The sequence below is a fragment of the Mytilus californianus genome, unplaced genomic scaffold, assembly GCF_021869535.1.
Source record: "Mytilus californianus isolate M0D057914Y unplaced genomic scaffold, xbMytCali1.0.p SCAF_1, whole genome shotgun sequence".
Lineage (NCBI taxonomy): Eukaryota > Metazoa > Mollusca > Bivalvia > Mytilida > Mytilidae > Mytilus > Mytilus californianus.
The window spans coordinates 129001190-129022866 of NW_026262581.1; the positions used below are offsets into that span (position 1 = coordinate 129001190).

General features: G+C 35.2%; 1 protein-coding gene and 1 long non-coding RNA gene across 6 annotated transcripts in view; both read left to right on the forward strand.

Moving 5' to 3' along the window:
- LOC127739006 (uncharacterized) overlaps positions 1-11852 on the forward strand; it is a 45429-nt gene extending 33577 nt beyond the window's left edge. Inside the window, exons 16-23 of the mRNA XM_052250543.1 lie at positions 2158-2292; positions 2592-2765; positions 3345-3479; positions 4480-4593; positions 5040-5051; positions 7201-7358; positions 7962-8097; positions 10058-11852. Of these exons, the coding sequence (XP_052106503.1) occupies positions 2158-2292; positions 2592-2765; positions 3345-3479; positions 4480-4593; positions 5040-5051; positions 7201-7358; positions 7962-8097; positions 10058-10126 (933 nt within the window). The 3' untranslated portion in view covers positions 10127-11852. The remainder of the gene's footprint in view (positions 1-2157; positions 2293-2591; positions 2766-3344; positions 3480-4479; positions 4594-5039; positions 5052-7200; positions 7359-7961; positions 8098-10057) is intronic.
- An 826-nt stretch (positions 11853-12678) lies between these two features.
- On the forward strand, positions 12679-18208 carry LOC127734074 (uncharacterized). Of its 5 annotated transcripts, none has more exons than XR_007997400.1 (4): positions 12679-14684; positions 15513-16010; positions 16341-17502; positions 17669-18208. It is a non-coding gene; the product is annotated as an uncharacterized LOC127734074 (long non-coding RNA). The 5 variants fall into 5 exon arrangements; XR_007997404.1 differs by having other exon boundaries at positions 16341-16506; positions 16673-18208; XR_007997416.1 differs by having other exon boundaries at positions 12679-13024; positions 13357-14684; positions 16341-18208.
- Positions 18209-21677: the final 3469 nt, after the last annotated feature.

A 21677-nucleotide genomic window follows, 5' to 3' on the forward strand; every position in this document is an offset into this window, starting at 1 on the left:
GCAAACATGGCATGAATGTTCCTTATGAGGTGCTGACCAAGTGTTGTTACTATGAAGCTGATCCATAATCCAAGATGGCCGCCAGCAGGGGACTTAGTTTAACATTGGACCCTATGGGAAATACATACAAATGTCTTCTTTTAGAGAACCACTGAATGGAATGAAACCAAACATGGCATGAATGTTCCTTGTGAGGTGCTGACCGAGTGTTGTTACTTTGAAGCTGATCCATAATCCAAGATGGCTGCCAGCGGGGGACTTAGTTTAACATGGGACCCTATGGGAAATACATACAAACGTCTTCTTTTAGAGAACCACTGAATGGAATGAAACCAAACATGGCATGAATGTTTCTTATGAGGTGCTGACCGAGTGTTGTTACTTTGTAGCCGATCCATCATCCAAGATGGCCGCCAGCGGGGGACTTAGTTTAACATAGGACCCTATGGGAAATGCATACAAATGTCTTCTTTTAGAGAACCACTGAAAGGAATGAAACCAAACATGGCATGAATGTTTCTTATGAGGTGCTGACAGAGTGTTGTTACTTTGAAGCCGATCCATAATCCAAGATGGCTGCCAGTGGGGGACTTAGTTTAACATAGGACCCTATGGGAAATACATACAAATATCTTCTTTTAGAGAACCACTGAATGGAATGAAACCAAACATGGTATGAATGTTCCTTATGAGGTGCTGACCGAGTGTTGTTACTTTGAAGCCGATCCGTAATCCAAGATGGCCGCCAGCGGGGGACTTAGTTTAAGATGGGACCCAATGGGAAATACATACAAATGTCTTCTTTTAGAGAACCACTGAATGCAATGAAACCAAACATGGCATGAATGTTCCTTATGAGGTGCTGACCAAGTGTTGTTACTATGAAGCTGATCCATAATCCAAGATGGCTGCCAGCAGGGGACTTAGTTTAACATAGGACCCTATGGGAAATACATACAAATATCTTCTTTTAGAGAACCACTGAATGGAATGAAACCAAACATGGCAAGAATGTTTCTTATGAGGTGCTGACCAAGTGTTGTTACTTTGAAGCTGATCCATCATCCAAGATGGCAGCCAGCGGGGGACTTAGTTTAACATAGGACCCAATGGGAAATACATACAAATGTCTTCTTTTAGAGAACCACTGAATGCAATGAAACCAAACATGGCATGAATGTTCCTTATGAGGTGCTGACCAAGTGTTGTTACTATGAAGCTGATCCATAATCTAAGATGGCGGCCAGCGGAGGACTTAGTTTAACATAGGACCCTATGAGAAATACGTACAAATGTTTTCTTTTAGAGAACCATTGAATGGAATGAAACCAAACATGGCATGCATGTTCCTTTTGAGGTGCTGACCAAGTGTTGTTACTTTGAAGCTGATCCTTCATCCATGATGGCTGCCAGATGGGGACAATGTTTAACAAAGGATCCTATGGACAATACATACAAATGTCTTCTTTTAGAGAACCACATACTGAATGGATTGAAACCAAACATGGCATGAATGTTCCTGATGAGGTGCTGATTAAGTTTTGTTACTTTGAAGCTGATCCTTCATCCATGATGGCCGCCAATGGGGGGGACTTCCTTTAACATAAGAACCTATGGGAAATACATACAAATGCTTCTTCTAGAGGTGCACTGAATGGAATGAAACCAAAACATGGCATAAATGTTTCTTATGAGGTGCTGATTAAGTGTTGCTACTTTGTTGCCGATTTACTGTTCAAGATGGCCACCAGGATTTTTTATTAAATTACAGGACCAATATTAAACCAAATTTGGCCTCACTCATTATTAGGGTATCTGTTATGATTTTAATCTATTTTTACATGATTTCCAAAACCAAAGTAGAATCAGGTGAGCGACACAGGCTCTTGAGAGCCTCTAGTTTTTAATGACCAAGGGATTATTTATTATCTACATTTTATACATTAATAAATAGAAGCTGTCATGATAATATGCAAGTATGACAGAGACTGCTATGAATGACAAAGATCTTTCTTTCCTCTCCAAAAAAGAAATCCTAATGATTTTTTTGGAGGAAAATTTTTCATTGTTTTGGAAAGCAACATCGATAAAAATATTAAAACCTGGTTTTAATTTATTGATAAAGTCTGTACATACTCTTTTTGATTTTGATTTCAGACTCAGTATATATTTATACATACAACTTTACTTGAGATGTTTGCCTGCAGCAAAGATCCTGTGATATCTAGAGATATGTTCTACCAAGTCTGGGCAGATCCACAGTTTAAAGACAAAGTCCACGATGAATATTTGGTACATTTTTTATTTAGAGTATAAAATATCATGTTTTCAATAAAACATGCAGATTTCTAGCTGTACTATACAATTGTTTCAGTGTTTACTTTTTCTATTTTTAATTTATGAATTTTTTTTTTTTTATTTATAATTTTACATTGCATTTAAGCACATTGTATTTATATGTTAGAATACCTTTGGTTTCATGCCATCAGTTAATGATATTTAATATTTTTCAGGTATAATCAAAACAAAAGCAATCATGTTTTAATTATAAAAAGGGTAAAATTGATAATTAAAGAAATTTATCTTTGCAGAGTTTGATGGCATTAAGACCAGAGTTCGCAGATGGTGAATATTCTATTGCTAATGATCCTGTCAATATTGACAAACACAGAAACAGTAAAATAATGGCCTTGGATAAATACCGAGCCTATCTCCAGTCTTATTCTGTAAACCGTACTGATTATATCAATGCTGTTATTTTGCCAGTAAGTACAAAGATTGTAATACCAAAATATGTCAGAATATTTTAGAAAATAAGTTGATATATATTTATAAAGCAAGGAATATTAAGTTGTGTTATATAACTGCTACACAACATGTTGTCTTCCTGATATAAGCAGACAAAACTATTTTTTCATAAAAAAAAAAAAACAAGTAAATGTACTGAGGGTAAATAAAAAAAGTTTTTTCTTGCAGTACATTATAATTTAAACTTAGAGTTATCTCCCATATCAGTGGTATGGAAGTTAGATTTTATAAGACTTTTACAACTGCATGTGATTTTTCCCATTCGTATAATTTGAAACAAGAGTTTTTAGTGTTCTTTCTAATTTTTTTTTGTGGTACATTTTTGGTTGTGATTTAAGAACATACAAAATGGCTGTTGATTGTTTGATACTTGCAGTAAATACATATGAACATGCTGAAAAAATGAAAACAACAATTTTAATTCATCACATTTACTAGATAAGTGTTAACAATGGATATGTTTTCTAAATATATAAAGGCATTATGTGTGATAACATATTATATAACCAAGTTAATCTAAATAATTTTTTTTCCAGTCTCACTACAGTCCGCAGGGTTTTATCCTGACCCAGTTCCCAATGAAATCGACTGTGGTAGATTTATGGCAGATGTTATATGATTACCAGTCTAACACTGTTGTTATTACAGATATTTTACATTTTGATGAACAGGTAAATGCAGTTCTCTTACTAATGTCTAAAACAAGAACGGAATCTATTTTCATAGGACTTGTATTAGAATCTCAATCCAGAGTAATTTTTCACTCATGTTTTTCAGTTTTTGTGTTATCTGCCACAAATGTAGTATAGTAGCTAAAACAGGACATACATATACTAATAAGGCAACTGACTTACCTATTAGCACAAACCTTAATTTTCAAAGATGCTTGAAGAACTAGACCTACCATAAAGATACCCAGTAAACAATTCAATGTTGTTGAATCATTGTGACAACATTTGTTTACTGTTGTGACAACATCGCAAAATGATGTCAATACAACGTTATTTTGTGGACTCCAAGGAACGTCCTGACAACCATCCACACAACATCACCAAATTCTGCTTAGAATATTTTTTTTTTATGAAGACTTGTTCAAACTGGATGTGTTGAGAGTATTACAAATAAGATACAAGTTAAGGTTTTGATTCAATTTTTTGTCTAAAGATCCTTTTTTTAATAAAAAGTAATTTTGAGACGCTGAAACATTTGTACATTGAAAAGTCATTAGAGAGTAATAAAATCATAAAGATGATACATTTTGATTGGTATTAATATATTGTTTTCACAACTTAAGACTGACTATTATCTGTCAGATAATGATTTCAGATGCATTTATAAACAAAAGTAAATATAAAACTGTTTGGCTATTGATGGTCAGAACGTTGTAACAAAATTAGTATGAAGCATTCCAATAGAGAAAAGACTGGTTTGATTTATTATCCTAGGAACAATTTCAGAGAAATTTTGGTGCCAGAATAATTGTCATCAAGTGAAATAAAAAAACAAATGAAAGTTGCAACTGACAGTAATGATCTCTGATTTCAGAAGATGGGATATTTTGGCAGTAGTGGATTTTCAATTGTTTTATTGAATTTTACATAATAGTTTATTTGACAAGGTATTTGTAAAAGTTTAGTTTCTTGTAGATGATTTTTTTCTGTTTTATTTCAGGATAATGGTGTATTTTGGCCTGGTATTGGTGAAAGTTTAACTTTAGGAGCGTTTGTAATACACTGTGTAGCACAGTCTGGAAATAGAGACATTACTGTTAATCTTTCAAACAAGGTAAAAAATGTAGACATGAAACTTTATTTCATACAAAAATGTGAAAAGAGGGTAAATGAGTTTTACATGTATTATACATAGAAATGTTTTGAAAATAAAATGATATAAAATGACATATATTTATATAGATACAATATTTATTGTCACAAGAAAAGTTTAAATTTCACAATTTAACTATCAAGGGTGGATAAATACTAAAAAAAAGCAAAGTACAATCTTCTGAATGGATTTTGAGACAAATAAACAACATGTGGTTTATCAGAATTTATCAGACTGTCAGAACTGGCCTAAATACATACAGAATTGGAGAATTTTAGTTATACTACTTTAAAATTTCAAATATTATATTCATAGAATTCAATGAATCCTTTGGTTGAAATTGAATTTGAAAAGTGTTGTGTTTAACTGAAATCTGTAGTTAAGAATTTATGTTTATGTTTATTCAGAAAGCAGCACAGGTAAAATTCTTACTAAATGACTTGCTAACATTTTGTCATGAAATTTTCAGCTTCATTGTTGTTATGGTTGGTTATTGATTTTGCTTTCTGTTGCTTATTTTCACTAAATTTCTTGCATACTAATGATTCCAAGGGTTTGTTTAAAATTATATTTATAATTGGTTGTCAATACTAAAATAGTTTTTTTTTGAATGTTCTTATCTGAAGTTTACTTAAAATTGATCACTCTTTGTTAAATGGCATGTTGTATACCGATGACAACAAATCTAAGATCACTTTTTAACCTTATCTTTATGAATTGGTTTGGGTATTGGTTTCAGAATTCTTAAAAAATCTTGCATGTAATAATTTTCGTTATTGTAAATTTACTTACTGTGCTTAGTCTGGTGGATTTTGTAAACTTTTTTTGCATGCTTACTATTTCAACGGACATTGAAGACTAAGGTTATTATTTTTTTCTCGCCTTGACGGAGTCAAAAAGCGAGGCATAGGTATGCTGTTTCCGGCGTCGTTGGCGTCAACAATGTATTAGTTTGTGATCAGGTCTAGTTTAAGGTGAACCACTAGTGGTTGGTCAATGATATTTGCTATGCAGTTGTATTAGCACTGGTACATCTCATTTCCATGGAGATTATTTGGCCCTGCCCCCTCAGTCATGGTCTATTGACTTTGAAACTTTTGCTTAGTTTACATGTATTAGTTTGTGATTAGGTCAGTTTATGGGGAACCACTAGTGGTAAGTCAATGATATTTGGTATGCAGTTGTATAAGCATTGGCAAATCTCATTTCCATGGAGATTATTTGGCTCCGCCCCCTCAGTCATGGTCTATTGACTTTAAAACTTTTGCTTAGTTTACATGTATTAGTTTGTGATTAGGTCAGTTCAAGGGGAACCACTAGTGGTAAGTCAATGATGTTTGGTATGCAGTTGTATAAGCATTAGCATATCTCATTTCCATGGAGAATATTTGGTCCCGCCCCCACAGTCATGGTCTATTGACTTTGAAACTTTTGCTTAGTTTGCATGTATTAGTTTGTGATTAGGTCAGTTCAAGGGTAACCATTAGTGGTAGGCCAATGTTAATTGGTATGCAATTGTATAAGCATTAGCACATCTCATTTTCATGGAGAATATTTGGTCCTGCCCACTCAGTCATGGTCTACTAACTTTGAAACTTTTGCTTAGTTTACATGTATTAGTTTGTGATTAGATCAGTTTAAGATGAACCGCTAATGTTAAAGTCAATGATATTTGGTATGCAAATTTATTGGCATTTGCAAGTCTTGTTTCCATGGAGATTATATAGCCCCACCCCCTCATCATGGTTCATTGACTTTGAAACTTTTACATAGTTTACAAGTCAATGTTTGCGTTTAGGTTTGTTGAAAGGGAACAAATTATGATAAGTCTATGGTATTTGGTATGCAGTTGTATTAGCATTGGCACATCTCATTTCCATGGAGATTGTTTTGCCATGTACCTTCAGTCATGGTTCATTGACTTTGAATATTTGCATAACTTACATGTTAGGGTATTGCTATTTTAATTTCAACATTTGCATTATCAAAAGTACAAAAAAGCGAGACATATCTCTGTGTTAACAGTTTATTATTATTACTGTCTGTCTGGTGGATGAAAAATTTCTAAAAGGATTACACATTGCATAAACAAAATCTTCCTTTTTCTGTTTCTGTCTTTTGAGAGACAATAAGTTACAATGAATATTACCGGTAGTAATTTGTCAGGTAATGCATTGTTGAAAAAGAGCACTATTGTTTTTACCTAAAAATGTATGAAACTTCAATTTTAATTTTTTCTTATCATCAATAGTATTAGGGAAGTATTACTGATTTAAAGATAAACATAGTGGCTGAATGTTTTGAATTTAGGCCACTCATAATTGAAGTAAATTTCTTCCAATTAGTCAGCATCAATTTTTTGGCAAAAGAAAACTATTGTTTCAAAAATTTAAATCGGCATGATTTACTGCATTACGATGTTAATTGGTTGTCAATGAAAGGAGAGGGAAAAATTGCTTGTCCACTCATATTTTAGATCGTAAATTTTAAAGTAAGGGTTCCTTCAGCTTACATAACTGTTATGAGAAATTATCAACCTGCTAACAATTATCTTTTTTCTGATTTCAGTATTCCAACAAAAGTTTGGACATTAAGATATTGATAGGAACAGGTTGGTCAGAGAACCAGGATGTACCAGGGGATGCTGACTACTGGTTTGAATTACACAATGATATACATAAATGGCAGGAAAGTCAAGGTCAAAAACCTATTTCGGTTTTAAGCAGGTAAATCATAGATCAAGGTCACTAAGTTAAAAAAAAAACTTACTATTGTAATATGTATATTTTCAGTTTTCAAATTGCATACAGTTAATACATTTTTTTCTTTAATTCATATTTAAATTATACATATCCTCAACCATATCTCCATCTGAAAGCAGATTGGTACTGTATTTCAAACACATGAGAGACTTTGTGTTTTAAAGTTTCAGAATGTATATGACTTGGTTGGAGAAGTATAGTATCTCACTTGATTCAGTGGCAGGGTCCCAGTGTATCCTGTTAACACACCTAAGTTCTTTTATATGTTTGTAATTGTAAGGGAACTTTTGTAAAATGAAACGTAGATTTTCTTTGATAACTTTGATGAATTGTTTTTGGATTGCTTGTGTTAAAAATGTTACATGCATTTTCTTAACATGTGTAAGTTAATCTATAAAGAAGTTATTGTTGTTCTTACAGTAGATATAGGAATGGATGGATATTTAATACTGTCATTACAAAAGTATATATAGGTGCTAAGAAATTTTACCATACAACTGACTACCATTAATAACACTTTTCTATACAGATAATTACATACTTGACACATTCAATGTTTTATTGTAGGGACGGTGGTAGTCGTGGTGCATTATATTGTGCAGTGTCTAATGTGTTAGATGCACTGGATATCTATCAAGATGTGGATGTGTTCCATGCATTTAGACAGATTCATAATAGAAAACCAGAAGTTCTCTTATTCAAAGTAAGTTCAAAAAACAATAAAAAGACTGAAAAAATCAAACCACTCAAACATTAAATGACTAAAGTGCTTTGACAGTTTCTTAAAATTATTCTAAAGATCAAAGTATCTTTTTTCTCATGATTATTATAAAGAACCCAGGAAATTTTGGTTACTTTGAGAACACTTCTATACCAACCTGTTGCAGAAGATGACAATTACACTGACTTTGAATACACTTAAATTACATGTAGAAAGTCAGATATGGAATTACCTTAGAAAAAAGTTACCTCCTAAATATCATTGAGTATTACCAAGAACAAATACAGTTAAATCCAGTAATTTCATTCATCCAGTAAGTCCATGCATTCATTGATGTAGCATCAAATGATTGGACTTATAGTGCAAACAGAATAACAAGCCAGAATTGAGTTTAAAATATATCTAATGTTATATCAACATATTATGTTGTGTCAAAGATAAAATAGGAAAAACATAAAATAAACTTATTTCAAATACTGTCACATAAAAACCTAGTATTTAAAATATAACAGGTACAATATATCATAAATAGAAAAGGAGATGCTTACCATATATCTGGATTTACTGAATAGTTCCACAAACAGATCTTTATATCTTTGATATAAAATTGAATTAACAGTAGAAAAAGTTGTATGTTGTCTTGTCATAATTGTATGAATTATCTCCCATTACAAATTGTATATTTTTATGATCTTTGTTTCATCAAACCCAAAATCATATGCTACTCAGACTTTAACTGTTATGTATTTATGCCCATTTTGCAACTGTGGAAAAAGGAACAACATTTTAAGAATCTGAAAATAGGAACTCTGTGAAATATTGAGTTACATTTTAATTAAAAAAGGAGTTGCCTCCCATCTAACTCTTTTGTTCAATGGTACTTGCAAGTATAAATGTTTTTCATTGTGAAGTTCAGCAGCAAAACAAAGATTAAGTTTATACATCTATTTATTATACCCCACGCAACAAAGTTGCGGAGGGTATAATGTTTTTGACCCGTCTGTCCGTCCGTCAGTCCGTCAGTCCTGTTTCTTATAGCAACTCCTCTCAAACCACACAACAGAATTTCATGAAACCTTTTTAGATAATAAGGACATACTATGTAGATGTGCATATCGACAGGAAATTACGATTCAATTTTTTTTGTAGGAGTTACGCCCCTTTGAACTTATTTGCTTCAATATACTACTGCAACAGTTTATCATCACAACTCCTCTGAAACCACACAACAGAATTTCATGAAACCTTTTAAGATAATAAGGACATACTATGCAGATGTGCATATCGACAGGAAATTACGATTCAATTTTTTTTTTAGGAGTTACGTCCCTTTGAACTTATTTGCTTTAATATACTACTGCAACAGTTTGTCATCGCAACTCCTCTGAAACCACACAACAGAATTTCATGAAACCTTTTTAGATAATAAGGACATACTATGCAGATGTGCATATCGACAGGAAATTACGGTTCAATTTTTTTTGTAGGAGTTACACCCCTTTGAACTTGTTTGCTTCAATATACTACTGCAACAGTTTGTCATCGCAACTCCTCTGAAACCACAGAACAGAATTTCATGAAACCTTTTTAGATAATAAAGACATACAATGCAGATGTGCATATCGACAGGAAATTACAATTCAATTTTTTTTCTAGGAGTTATGCCCCTTTGAACTTATTTGCTTCAATATACCTCTGCAACAGTTTGTCATCGCAACTCCTCTGAAACCACACAACAGAATTTCATGAAACTTTGTAGATAATAAGGACATACTATGTAGATGTGCATATCAACAGGAAATTATGATTCAATTTTTTTTTCTTATACATTTTTTTTTCTTACAGTTATTTTATTTCTCCAGTGACAATGTGGGGACGTGGGGTATGTGAGTGCGCTCACTTAGGTTCTTTAATTATTAAATAAAACTTTTGAATATTTCAGGAACAGTACGAGCATTGTTATGAAGTAGCGAGACTGTATCTAGATGCTGGAAGTTTATACTCCTCGTGACATACAGCCAGACTTAGAGACAGTATAGATTATTTTATATAGAGATGGGGAAAAGTGGAATAAAGTGAATCATATCAGACTTTTCTTGAAGCAGAAAGCAACTAATAGTGTGTACATTAAGGGTAGTCATTCATCTTCGACCTCTGTTGACATTGAAGCATCCATTATTATAGAAGTGACAGCTCGTAGTTTATAGATATGATATTTGCTGGTTTCATTATATCTGAACTTATGTATGAATATAAATATGTACATTTACATGTAATGTAGAATCAAGTCATGAATGTCTTTGACATTAGTCATATTATTTATTATTTGACAATTACATGATGTAGATACAAATGTACCACTCAAGCAGCACTCAGTTTTATGGCTCCAAGTATGAGATCTTAACATTGTTATGTACTACACAAGAATCACTGTTTCTAAGTCAATATATTTATTTATAAAGTATAAAACATTGTATAATATGGATAATGTATGAAAATGATGTTATATTAAGAAAAGAGTTTTATTCTGTTATTTATATGAATGTTATAAAGTTTGCCAAACATGACATGTCATGGTGCTATACTCAGTATTACAACATTACCATATGCAGTATTATTTATATTTATTTATTGTTAAAATATCTATAACTTTATCTTCATGTTCATTGTATATGTATTAACATCTTATTTAATTGCAGGTCATTTTGATAGCGATTTGTTTTGTTAGAAATTTAGAATTGTGGAAACTTCTTCTAAGATGACTTACTGGTAAATGAAGATTTTGTTTTAAAGATCTTGGAATAGTTATTTTCATTGATATTCATATCCTTAATTAAGTCAATACTTTTGAACATGTATCAGTCTTTATTCATTTCATGTTGGTCACCTGATGTGCAGTTGTTGTGTAAAACAACAATGTATAAATCTTCTTGAAAATGAATTGTAATTTTAATCAGACTAATAGTCCATGTCATTTATATGTTAGTTTTCTAAGATAATTAACCTATGTTAACTGTTTTCTAGGATATTTAACCTCATATTAACTGTATCAGTTTTGAACTGATACCATCACTTGGTGTTGGTGTGGTTATCACCTCTCCAGTATTTGCTAGATGTAACAAAAGTTAAAAAGTGTAACAGCCTTCCAATCAAAACAAAATTGTCCTGAAGAATAAAGTTTTGTTGCTTAAATGCCCAGCCAACTATAGTAAGGGGAATTATGCTTTCTGGTCTGAGAGTCTTTCTGTTAGTTCCATTGTATGTTCTTCCCATATCAAGTTTTGGATTGAGGTAATTTACCATAAAGTTGTGGTCATTTAGTACACATGTTCATTGTGATGTGAACTTTTGAAAATAAATGCCAAATTAGGTTTTTGACTGAACATGCAAATGAGATTGTGCAAGTAGGGCATTTTATCCTATGGGCAAATAATATTGTGGGTTTTATTATTTTTTTTTTTGCTCTAAAATTGTGGAAAATTGATTTTACGTATTTAAGCAAAACTGTTTCCAAGTCTTTGTTTTGATAAAAAAAGTGTGAAACATATTGTTATCACAAGTATTTCAGTCAAAATACTCATTTGTTTATGTTATAGCTTTATTAGTAAGAGAGCAATCAATTGACATAAAATTGCATCAAATTTATATCTATATTTACACCTAGTCTTATTTTTTATAAGAATATTTTGTAAAACTTTGTATTTTCATTAAATAAGATAATTAAAAGTAGAGATGTAGTTTTATGGTTTATTTTTAAGGTCTGTCACTAAATGGCCAAGGTGTATAGTGTTACCAGAGTTGAACATTCAATCCTTCCTTCCTTTTTATATGCCCGTTTACGGAACATATTATGGTATACCTCTGTCCGTCCGTCCGTCGTCTACATGTCGGACAATAACTCAAAAACGCTTTAACCAATTTGCATGAAACTTTGGTGAATTTTTTATATCTATTGATGTGAGCTCACTTTCGTTTTTTATAATTTTAGGTTTTACATTTCCGAGTTATGGGGGTTTTAATATTAAAAAAAGGGGGATTTTCCAGTTTTCGGACAATAACTCAAAAACACTTTCCCCAATTTGCAAGATACTTTGATGAATTGTTTATATCTATTGACATGAGCTCCCTTTCGATTTTTATAAATTTTTTAGGTTTCAGAGTTATGGGGTTTTATTCATTAAAAAAAGGGGGATTTTCCAGTTTTCGGACAATAACTCAAAAATGCTTTCAGCAGTTTTCATGATACTTTGGTGAATTGTTTATATCTATTGACATAAGCTCCCTTTTTAATTTTTATAATTTAAGATTTTACTTTTCCGAGTTATGGGATTTTATTCATAAAAAGGGGTGATTTTCCAGTTTTCTAACAATATCTTTAAAGTGTTTTGAGCAGTTTTCGTGGAACTTTGGTGACTGGTTTATATCTATTAAGATAACCTCTCTTTATTTTTTTTAAATTTCTGATATGACATTGAGAAGTTATTGAACTTTACTCTTTGAAAAAGCGACAGGCGTATCATGCGCTCATGGCGCAGCTGTTTATTTCATTTTGAAAGCAAACAGTTGTCCTTTTTAGCTCACCTGGCCCGAAGGGCCAAGTGAGCTTTTCTCATCACTTGGCGTCCGTCGTCCGTCGTCGTCCGGCGTCGTCCGTCGTCGGCGTTAACTTTTTACATTTTGAACTTCTTCTAGAGAACCACTGAATGGAATGAAACCAAACATGGCATGAATGTTCCTTATGAGGTGCTGACCAAGTGTTGTTACTTTGTAGCCGATCCATCATCCAAGATGGCCGCCAGCGGGGGACTTAGTTTAACATAGGACCCTATGGGAAATGCATACAAATGACTTCTTTTAGAGAACCACTGAATGGAATGAAACCAAACATGGCATGAATGTTCCTTATGAGGTGCTGACCAAGTGTTGTTACTTTGTAGCCGATCCATCATCCAAGATGGCCGCCAGCGGGGGACTTAGTTTAACATAGGACCCTATGGGAAATACATAAAAATGTCTTCTTTTAGAGAACCACTGAATGGAATGGAACCAAACATGGCATGAATGTTCCTTATGAGATGCTGACCAAGTGTTGTTACTTTGCAGTCGGTCCATCATCCAAGATGGCCGCCAGCGGGGGACTTAGTTTAACATAGGACCCTATGGGAAATACATACAAATGTCTTCTTTTAGAGAACCACTGAATGGAATGAAACCAAACATGGCATGAATGTTCCTTATGAGGTGCTCACCAAGTGTTGTTACTTTGTAGCCGATCCATCATCCAAGATGGCCGCCAGCGGGGGACTTAGCTTAACATAGGACCCTATGGGAAATGCATACAAATGACTTCTTTTAGAGAACCACTGAATGGAATGAAACCAAACATGGCATGAATGTTCCTTATGAGGTGCTGACCAAGTGTTGTTACTTTGTAGCCGATCCATCATCCAAGATGGCCGCCAGCGAGGGACTTAGTTTAACATAGGACCCTATGGGAAATACATACAAATGTCTTCTTTTAGAGAACCACTGAATGGAATGGAACCAAACATGGCATGAATGTTTCTTATGAGATGCTGACCAAGTGTTGTTACTTTGCAGTCGGTCCATCATCCAAGATGGCCGCCAGCGGGGGACTTAGTTTAACATAGGACCCTATGGGAAATACATACAAATGTCTTCTTTTAGAGAACCACTGAATGGAATGAAACCAAACATGGCATGAATGTTCCTTATGAGGTGCTCACCAAGTGTTGTTACTTTGTAGCCGATCCATCATCCAAGATGGCCGCCAGCCGGGGACTTAGTTTAACATAGGACCCTATGGGAAATGCATACAAATGACTTCTTTTAGAGAACCACTGAATGGAATGAAACCAAACATGGCATGAATGTTCCTTATGAGGTGCTCACCAAGTGTTGTTACTTTGTAGCCGATCCATCATCCAAGATGGCCGCCAGCCGGGGACTTAGTTTAACATAGGACCCTATGGGAAATGCATACAAATGACTTCTTTTAGAGAACCACTGAATGGAATGAAACCAAACATGGCATGAATGTTCCTTATGAGGTGCTGACCAAGTGTTGTTACTTTGTAGCCGATCCATCATCCAAGATGGCCGCCAGCGGGGGACTTAGTTTAACATAGGACCCTATGGGAAATACATACAAATGTCTTCTTTTAGAGAACCACTGAATGGAATGGAACCAAACATGGCATGAATGTTTCTTATGAGATGCTGACCAAGTGTTGTTACTTTGCAGTCGGTCCATCATCCAAGATGGCCGCCAGCGGGGGACTTAGTTTAACATAGGACCCTATGGGAAATACATACAAATGTCTTCTTTTAGAGAACCACTGAATGGAATGAAACCAAACATGGCATGAATGTTCCTTATGAGGTGCTCACCAAGTGTTGTTACTTTGTAGCCGATCCATCATCCAAGATGGCCGCCAGCCGGGGACTTAGTTTAACATAGGACCCTATGGGAAATGCATACAAATGACTTCTTTTAGAGAACCACTGAATGGAATGAAACCAAACATGGCATGAATGTTCCTTATGAGGTGCTGACAGAGTGTTGTTACTTTGTAGCCGATCCATCATCCAAGATGGCCGCCAGCGGGGGACTTAGTTAAATAGGACCCTATGGGAAATACATACAAATGTCTTCTTTTAGAGAACCACTGAATGGAATGGAACCAAACATGGCATGAATGTTTCTTATGAGATGCTGACCAAGTGTTGTTACTTTGCAGTCGGTCCATCATCCAAGATGGCCGCCAGCGGGGGACTTAGTTTAACATAGGACCCTATGGGAAATACATACAAATGTCTTCTTTTAGAGAACCACTGAATGGAATGAAACCAAACATGGCATGAATGTTCCTTATGAGGTGCTCACCAAGTGTTGTTACTTTGTAGCCGATCCATCATCCAAGATGGCCGCCAGCCGGGGACTTAGTTTAACATAGGACCCTATGGGAAATGCATACAAATGACTTCTTTTAGAGAACCACTGAATGGAATGAAACCAAACATGGCATGAATGTTCCTTATGAGGTGCTGACCAAGTGTTGTTACTTTGTAGCCGATCCATCATCCAAGATGGCCGCCAGCGGGGGACTTAGTTTAACATAGGACCCTACGGGAAATACATAAAAATGTCTTCTTTTAGAGAACCACTGAATGGAATGGAACCAAACATGGCATGAATGTTCCTTATGAGATGCTGACCAAGTGTTGTTACTTTGCAGTCGGTCCATCATCCAAGATGGCCGCCAGCGGGGGACTTAGTTTAACATAGGACCCTACGGGAAATACATACAAATGTCTTCTTTTAGAGAACCACTGAATGGAATGAAACCAAACATGGCATGAATGTTCCTTATGAGGTGCTGACCAAGTGTTGTTACTTTGTAGCCGATCCATCATCCAAGATGGCCGCCAGCGGGGGACTTAGTTTAACATAGGACCCTATGGGAAATGCATACAAATGACTTCTTTTAGAGAACCACTGAATGGAATGAAACCAAACATGGCATGAATGTTCCTTATGAGGTGCTGACCAAGTGTTGTTACTTTGTAGCCGATCCATCATCCAAAATGGCCGCCAGCGGGGGACTTAGTTTAACATAGGACCCTATGGGAAATACATAAAAATGTCTTCTTTTAGAGAACAACTGAATGGAATGGAACCAAACATGGCATGAATGTTCCTTATGAGATGCTGACCAAGTGTTGTTACTTTGCAGGCGGTCCATCATCCAAGATGGCCGCCAGCCGGGGACTTAGTTTAACATAGGACCCTATGGGAAATGCATACAAATGACTTCTTTTAGAGAACCACTGAATGGAATGGAACCAAACATGGCATGAATGTTCCTTATGAGGTGCTCACCAAGTGTTGTTACTTTGTAGCCGATCCATCATCCAAGATGGCCGCCAGCCGGGGACTTAGTTTAACATAGGACCCTATGGGAAATGCATACAAATGACTTCTTTTAGAGAACCACTGAATGGAATGAAACCAAACATGGCATGAATGTTCCTTATGAGGTGCTGACAGAGTGTTGTTACTTTGTAGCCGATCCATCATCCAAGATGGCCGCCAGCGGGGGACTTAGTTAAATAGGACCCTATGGGAAATACATACAAATGTCTTCTTTTAGAGAACCACTGAATGGAATGGAACCAAACATGGCATGAATGTTTCTTATGAGATGCTGACCAAGTGTTGTTACTTTGCAGTCGGTCCATCATCCAAGATGGCCGCCAGCGGGGGACTTAGTTTAACATAGGACCCTATGGGAAATACATACAAATGTCTTCTTTTAGAGAACCACTGAATGGAATGAAACCAAACATGGCATGAATGTTCCTTATGAGGTGCTCACCAAGTGTTGTTACTTTGTAGCCGATCCATCATCCAAGATGGCCGCCAGCCGGGGACTTAGTTTAACATAGGACCCTATGGGAAATGCATACAAATGACTTCTTTTAGAGAACCACTGAATGGAATGAAACCAAACATGGCATGAATGTTCCTTATGAGGTGCTGACCAAGTGTTGTTACTTTGTAGCCGATCCATCATCCAAGATGGCCGCCAGCGGGGGACTTAGTTTAACATAGGACCCTATGGGAAATACATAAAAATGTCTTCTTTTAGAGAACCACTGAATGGAATGGAACCAAACATGGCATGAATGTTCCTTATGAGATGCTGACCAAGTGTTGTTACTTTGCAGTCGGTCCATCATCCAAGATGGCCGCCAGCGGGGGACTTAGTTTAACATAGGACCCTACGGGAAATACATACAAATGTCTTCTTTTAGAGAACCACTGAATGGAATGAAACCAAACATGGCATGAATGTTCCTTATGAGGTGCTGACCAAGTGTTGTTACTTTGTAGCCGATCCATCATCCAAGATGGCCGCCAGCAGGGGACTTAGTTTAACATAGGACCCTATGGGAAATGCATACAAATGACTTCTTTTAGAGAACCACTGAATGGAATTAAACCAAACATGGCATGAATGTTCCTTATGAGGTGCTGACCAAGTGTTGTTACTTTGTAGCCGATCCATCATCCAAAATGGCCGCCAGCGGGGGACTTAGTTTAACATAGGACCCTATGGGAAATACATAAAAATGTCTTCTTTTAGAGAACCACTGAATGGAATGGAACCAAACATGGCATGAATGTTCCTTATGAGATGCTGACCAAGTGTTGTTACTTTGCAGGCGGTCCATCATCCAAGATGGCCGCCAGCGGGGGACTTAGTTTAACATAGGACCCTATGGGAAATACATACAAATGTCTTCTTTTAGAGAACCACTGAATGGAATGAAACCAAACATGGCATGAATGTTCCTTATGAGGTTCTGACCAAGTGTTGTTACTTTGTAGCCGATCCATCATCCAAGATGGCCGCCAGCGGGGGACTTAGTTTAACATAGGACCCTATGGGAAATACATACAAATGTCTTCTTTTAGAGAACCACTAAATGGAATGAAACCAAACATGGCATGAATGTTCCTTATGAGGTGCTGACCAAGTGTTGTTACTTTGCAGTCGGTCCATCATCCAAGATGGCCGACAGCAGGGGACTTAGTTTAACAAAGGACCTATGGGAAATACATACAAATGTCTTCTTTTAGAGAACCACTGAATGGAATGAAACCAAACATGGCATGAATCTTCCTTATGAGATGCTGACCAAGTGTTGTTACTTTGTAGCCGATCCATCATCCAAGATGGCCGCCAGCGGGGGGCTTAGTTTAACATAGGACCCTATGGGAAATACATACAAATGTCTTCTTTTAGAGTACCACTGAATGGAATGAAACCAAACATGGCATGAATGTTCCTTATGAAGTGCTGACCAAGTGTTGCTACTTTGTTGCTGATTTACTGTTCAAGATGGCCACCAGGATATTTTATTAAATAACGGGACCAATATTAATCAAAATTTGGCCTCAATCATTATTTGGGTATCTGTTATGATTTTTATCTATCTTTACATGATTTCTAAAACCAAAGTAGAGTCAGGTGAGCGACACAGGCTCTCGAGAGCCTCTAGTTTTTTGTTATGCCTGCAGATATTTAGCTTATTTTTTTGTACATATGTGTTTGGCAGAATGACAGCCCTTTGACTTCAAAAATTTCAGGAACGTTCGCCTTTTCCAATCTTTTATGCACTTCTTTAAGAGTGGAGTAATACTGCAATCACCTTGTCTGTCTGTCCATTCATCTAACAAATATTTTCATCATTATTTCTGAGGTACTGCTAAATAAAAAGACCTCATATTTGGTTAGCAGCTTCACAGTGAGGATTTGCCAATACTTTGAATAATTTGATTTGTTTAATAAACTTTCATATCAAGGTCTTTTATAGCTGTCTATATGGTACAAGTTTTACTCATTGTTGAAGCTGTACTGTAACCTATAGTTGCTTAAATCAATGTCATTTGGTGGATAGTTGTCTCATTAGCAATCAAACCACATCTCCTTATTTTATATTAAAGTTTTTCATCACACATTTCTCCATTACTACTGAACAGAATGACTTCATATTTGGTCAGCAGCTTGACATTGATGTGAGTGATATTCAGATCTGTCAGACACCAACTACCTGCTTCCCTTTTACTTTTGAATTATGAGTGGAGCTACTGCTTAGCACCACAACATGTGGAATATCTGCAGATCAAAAGTCAATGAGACAACTCTTCACCAGAGACCAAATGACGTAGAAGTTGACATAAGTTTATTATGATGACTTTCAAATCAAGGTTGCCTTTTGTTCCAGTTTACCAATATTAAGCAAACTTACATGGCCTCTGGATTTAGATTTCATCAAAATTGTACTTGTCCAGACTTTAATTTGTAATTGTTATTAATAGTAAGAAAAAAAGGAGAATTATGGTCAGAGCCATTATTTGTCCCCTAAATTTTTCCATAATATAATCTGTCCACTTTAGTGCAAATATGTCATTTATTTGATATCAAAGACATATCTTGCCTTTAATAAAAAGTTTCATTTGTTTCATATTTTTCATGAATTGTTTCATATTTTTCATGTCGGGGCCTTTTATAGCTGACTATACGGTATGGGTTTTTCTCATTGTTGAAGGCCGTACGGGTGCCTATAATTGCTTACATCCACTTTATTTGAACTTTGGTGGATAGTTGTCAAATTCGCAATCATACCTCATCTCCTTATTATCATTTTGATGTAGTTTTTGGTAAAATTTGAATTTGAGCAAAAGTTCATCAAAGCCAGTTTGAATCACAATAGCAGTTTTGTGCAAGACATCCGAGACAAAAACCTTTTTCTGTGCAAGATTGTCATCATTCTTGAATATTAATGAAAAAAAGTAAAACTGTTTCACTTTTGTCATTTTTTTTATCAGTTTTCAGTAAATGCATGTTTGAGGGCCGTAAACAACTAGAAGTACAGTCAACTGGCTCACAAAATGACATCATAGGTCTAGTTTACCTTCAAAAGATCTTGCTTGCACATACAAATTCAATGAATCGAATAATTATCTCCCTTTTAATGTCATGTAGGAACTATTTTTTATATAGTGTTGTATATTTGTGTAAAATGGTTCTTTCTTGTTGTACATCTGTGTACTAAAAATGAGATGAAATTATGAGAAAACTCCTTTTTGTCATTGCTACCCCTATATTCAATTCATTGCAACATAGGCCATACAAGTTGTATCAGTTGTAAATATTTTGCAGCTGAATACCACAGGAATAATTGCGGATTACTTCAGTACCAAGTTAGTCTAAGTTAGTCTCTGCTTTCAGAGAAGAATTGTTTTATTAAGGTTTATGGATGGACAAAGTCACATAGTGGTAATATAAGATTCCAGTAGACTTATGTGTCTGGTAAGCTAACAAAGATCTTGCAAAACATTTTGTTGTTCTACATATACTAGACCCTTATAGTATAAAAGAAACAGACCAAACCAGGAAAACTGAACATTGACCAATGAACCATGAAAATGAGGTGAAGGTCAGATGATACCTGCCAGACAGACATATACACCTTACAATCATTCCATACACCAAATAAAGTTGACCTATTGCTTAAAGTTAAAGAAAAACAGACCAAAGCACAAAAACCTAACATTGAGCAATGAACCGCGAAAATGAGGTCAAGGTCAAATAAAACCTGCCAGACTGACAAGTACATCGTAAAATATTTCCATACACCAAATATAGTTGACCTGTTGCAAACAGGATTGGAAAAATAGACCAAAATACAAAAACTAAACTTTTACCACTGAACCATGAAAATGAGGTCAAGGTCAAATGACACCTGCCAGTTAGACATGTACACCTTACAATCATTACATCGTAAAATATTTCCATACACCAAATATAGTTGACCTGTTGCAAACAGGACTGGAAAAATAGACCAAAATACAAAAACTAAACTTTTACCACTGAACCATGAAAATGAGGTCAAGGTCAAATGACACCTGCCAGTTAGACATGTACACCTTACAATCATTACATCGTAAAATATTTCCATACACCAAATATAGTTGACCTGTTGCAAACAGGATTGGAAAAATAGACCAAAATACAAAAATTTAACTTTTACCACTGAACCATGAAAATGAGGTCAAGGTCAGATGACCCTTGCCAGTTGGACATGTACACCTTACAATCATTGCATACACCAAATATAGTAGACCTATTTGTTATAATATCTGAGATATGGACTTGACCACGAAAACTTAACCTTGTTCACTGATCCATGAAATGAGGTCAATGTTAAGTGAAAAATGTCTGACAGGCATGAAGACCTTGCAAGGTAACCACATACCAAATATAGTTATCCTATTACTCATGATAAGAGAGAAATTAACATTACAAAAAATCTTCTTTTTTTTCAAGTAGTTACTGAACCATGAAAATGAGGTCAAGGACAATGGACATTTGAAAGACAGAAGTTCATATCATAAGGCATCTATATACAAAGTATGAAGCATCCAAGTTTTCTACCTTCTGAAATATGAAGCTTTCAAGAGGTTTGTTGCCGCTGCAGCCACCACCGGATCACTATCCCTAATTTGAGCTTTCTGCGACAGAAGTAGCAGGCTCGAAAAAAAATCACAAACAAAGGATGTGTTTACATAAATTATAAATAAAGAGTAAAATATTAACTTAGTATAGACCTTAAAATAAAACAGAAACAAAAATTATCTGTCAAAGTGGGAAACTTTTAGGAATTTGTTGTACTATATAAGGGAACCGTTGCAATGAAATATTATTGGTATACAACCACAGGTTTCTGTGATATGCACATGAATATGACTAAAGTGTGAGATGTAATCAATGGTAATCATTACAATGTTGCTGTATCTTTGTGTTGTGCTATGTATGAGAATTGTGATGATAACATATGATGTTGTCTTCCATCACAACTTGTCTAGCATGGACTATTACCATACAGTAGATACTTGTCAAGCACAACTTGTCTAGCATGGACTATTACCATACAATAGATACTTGTCTTTTGTTAGTTGCTGTTGTGCT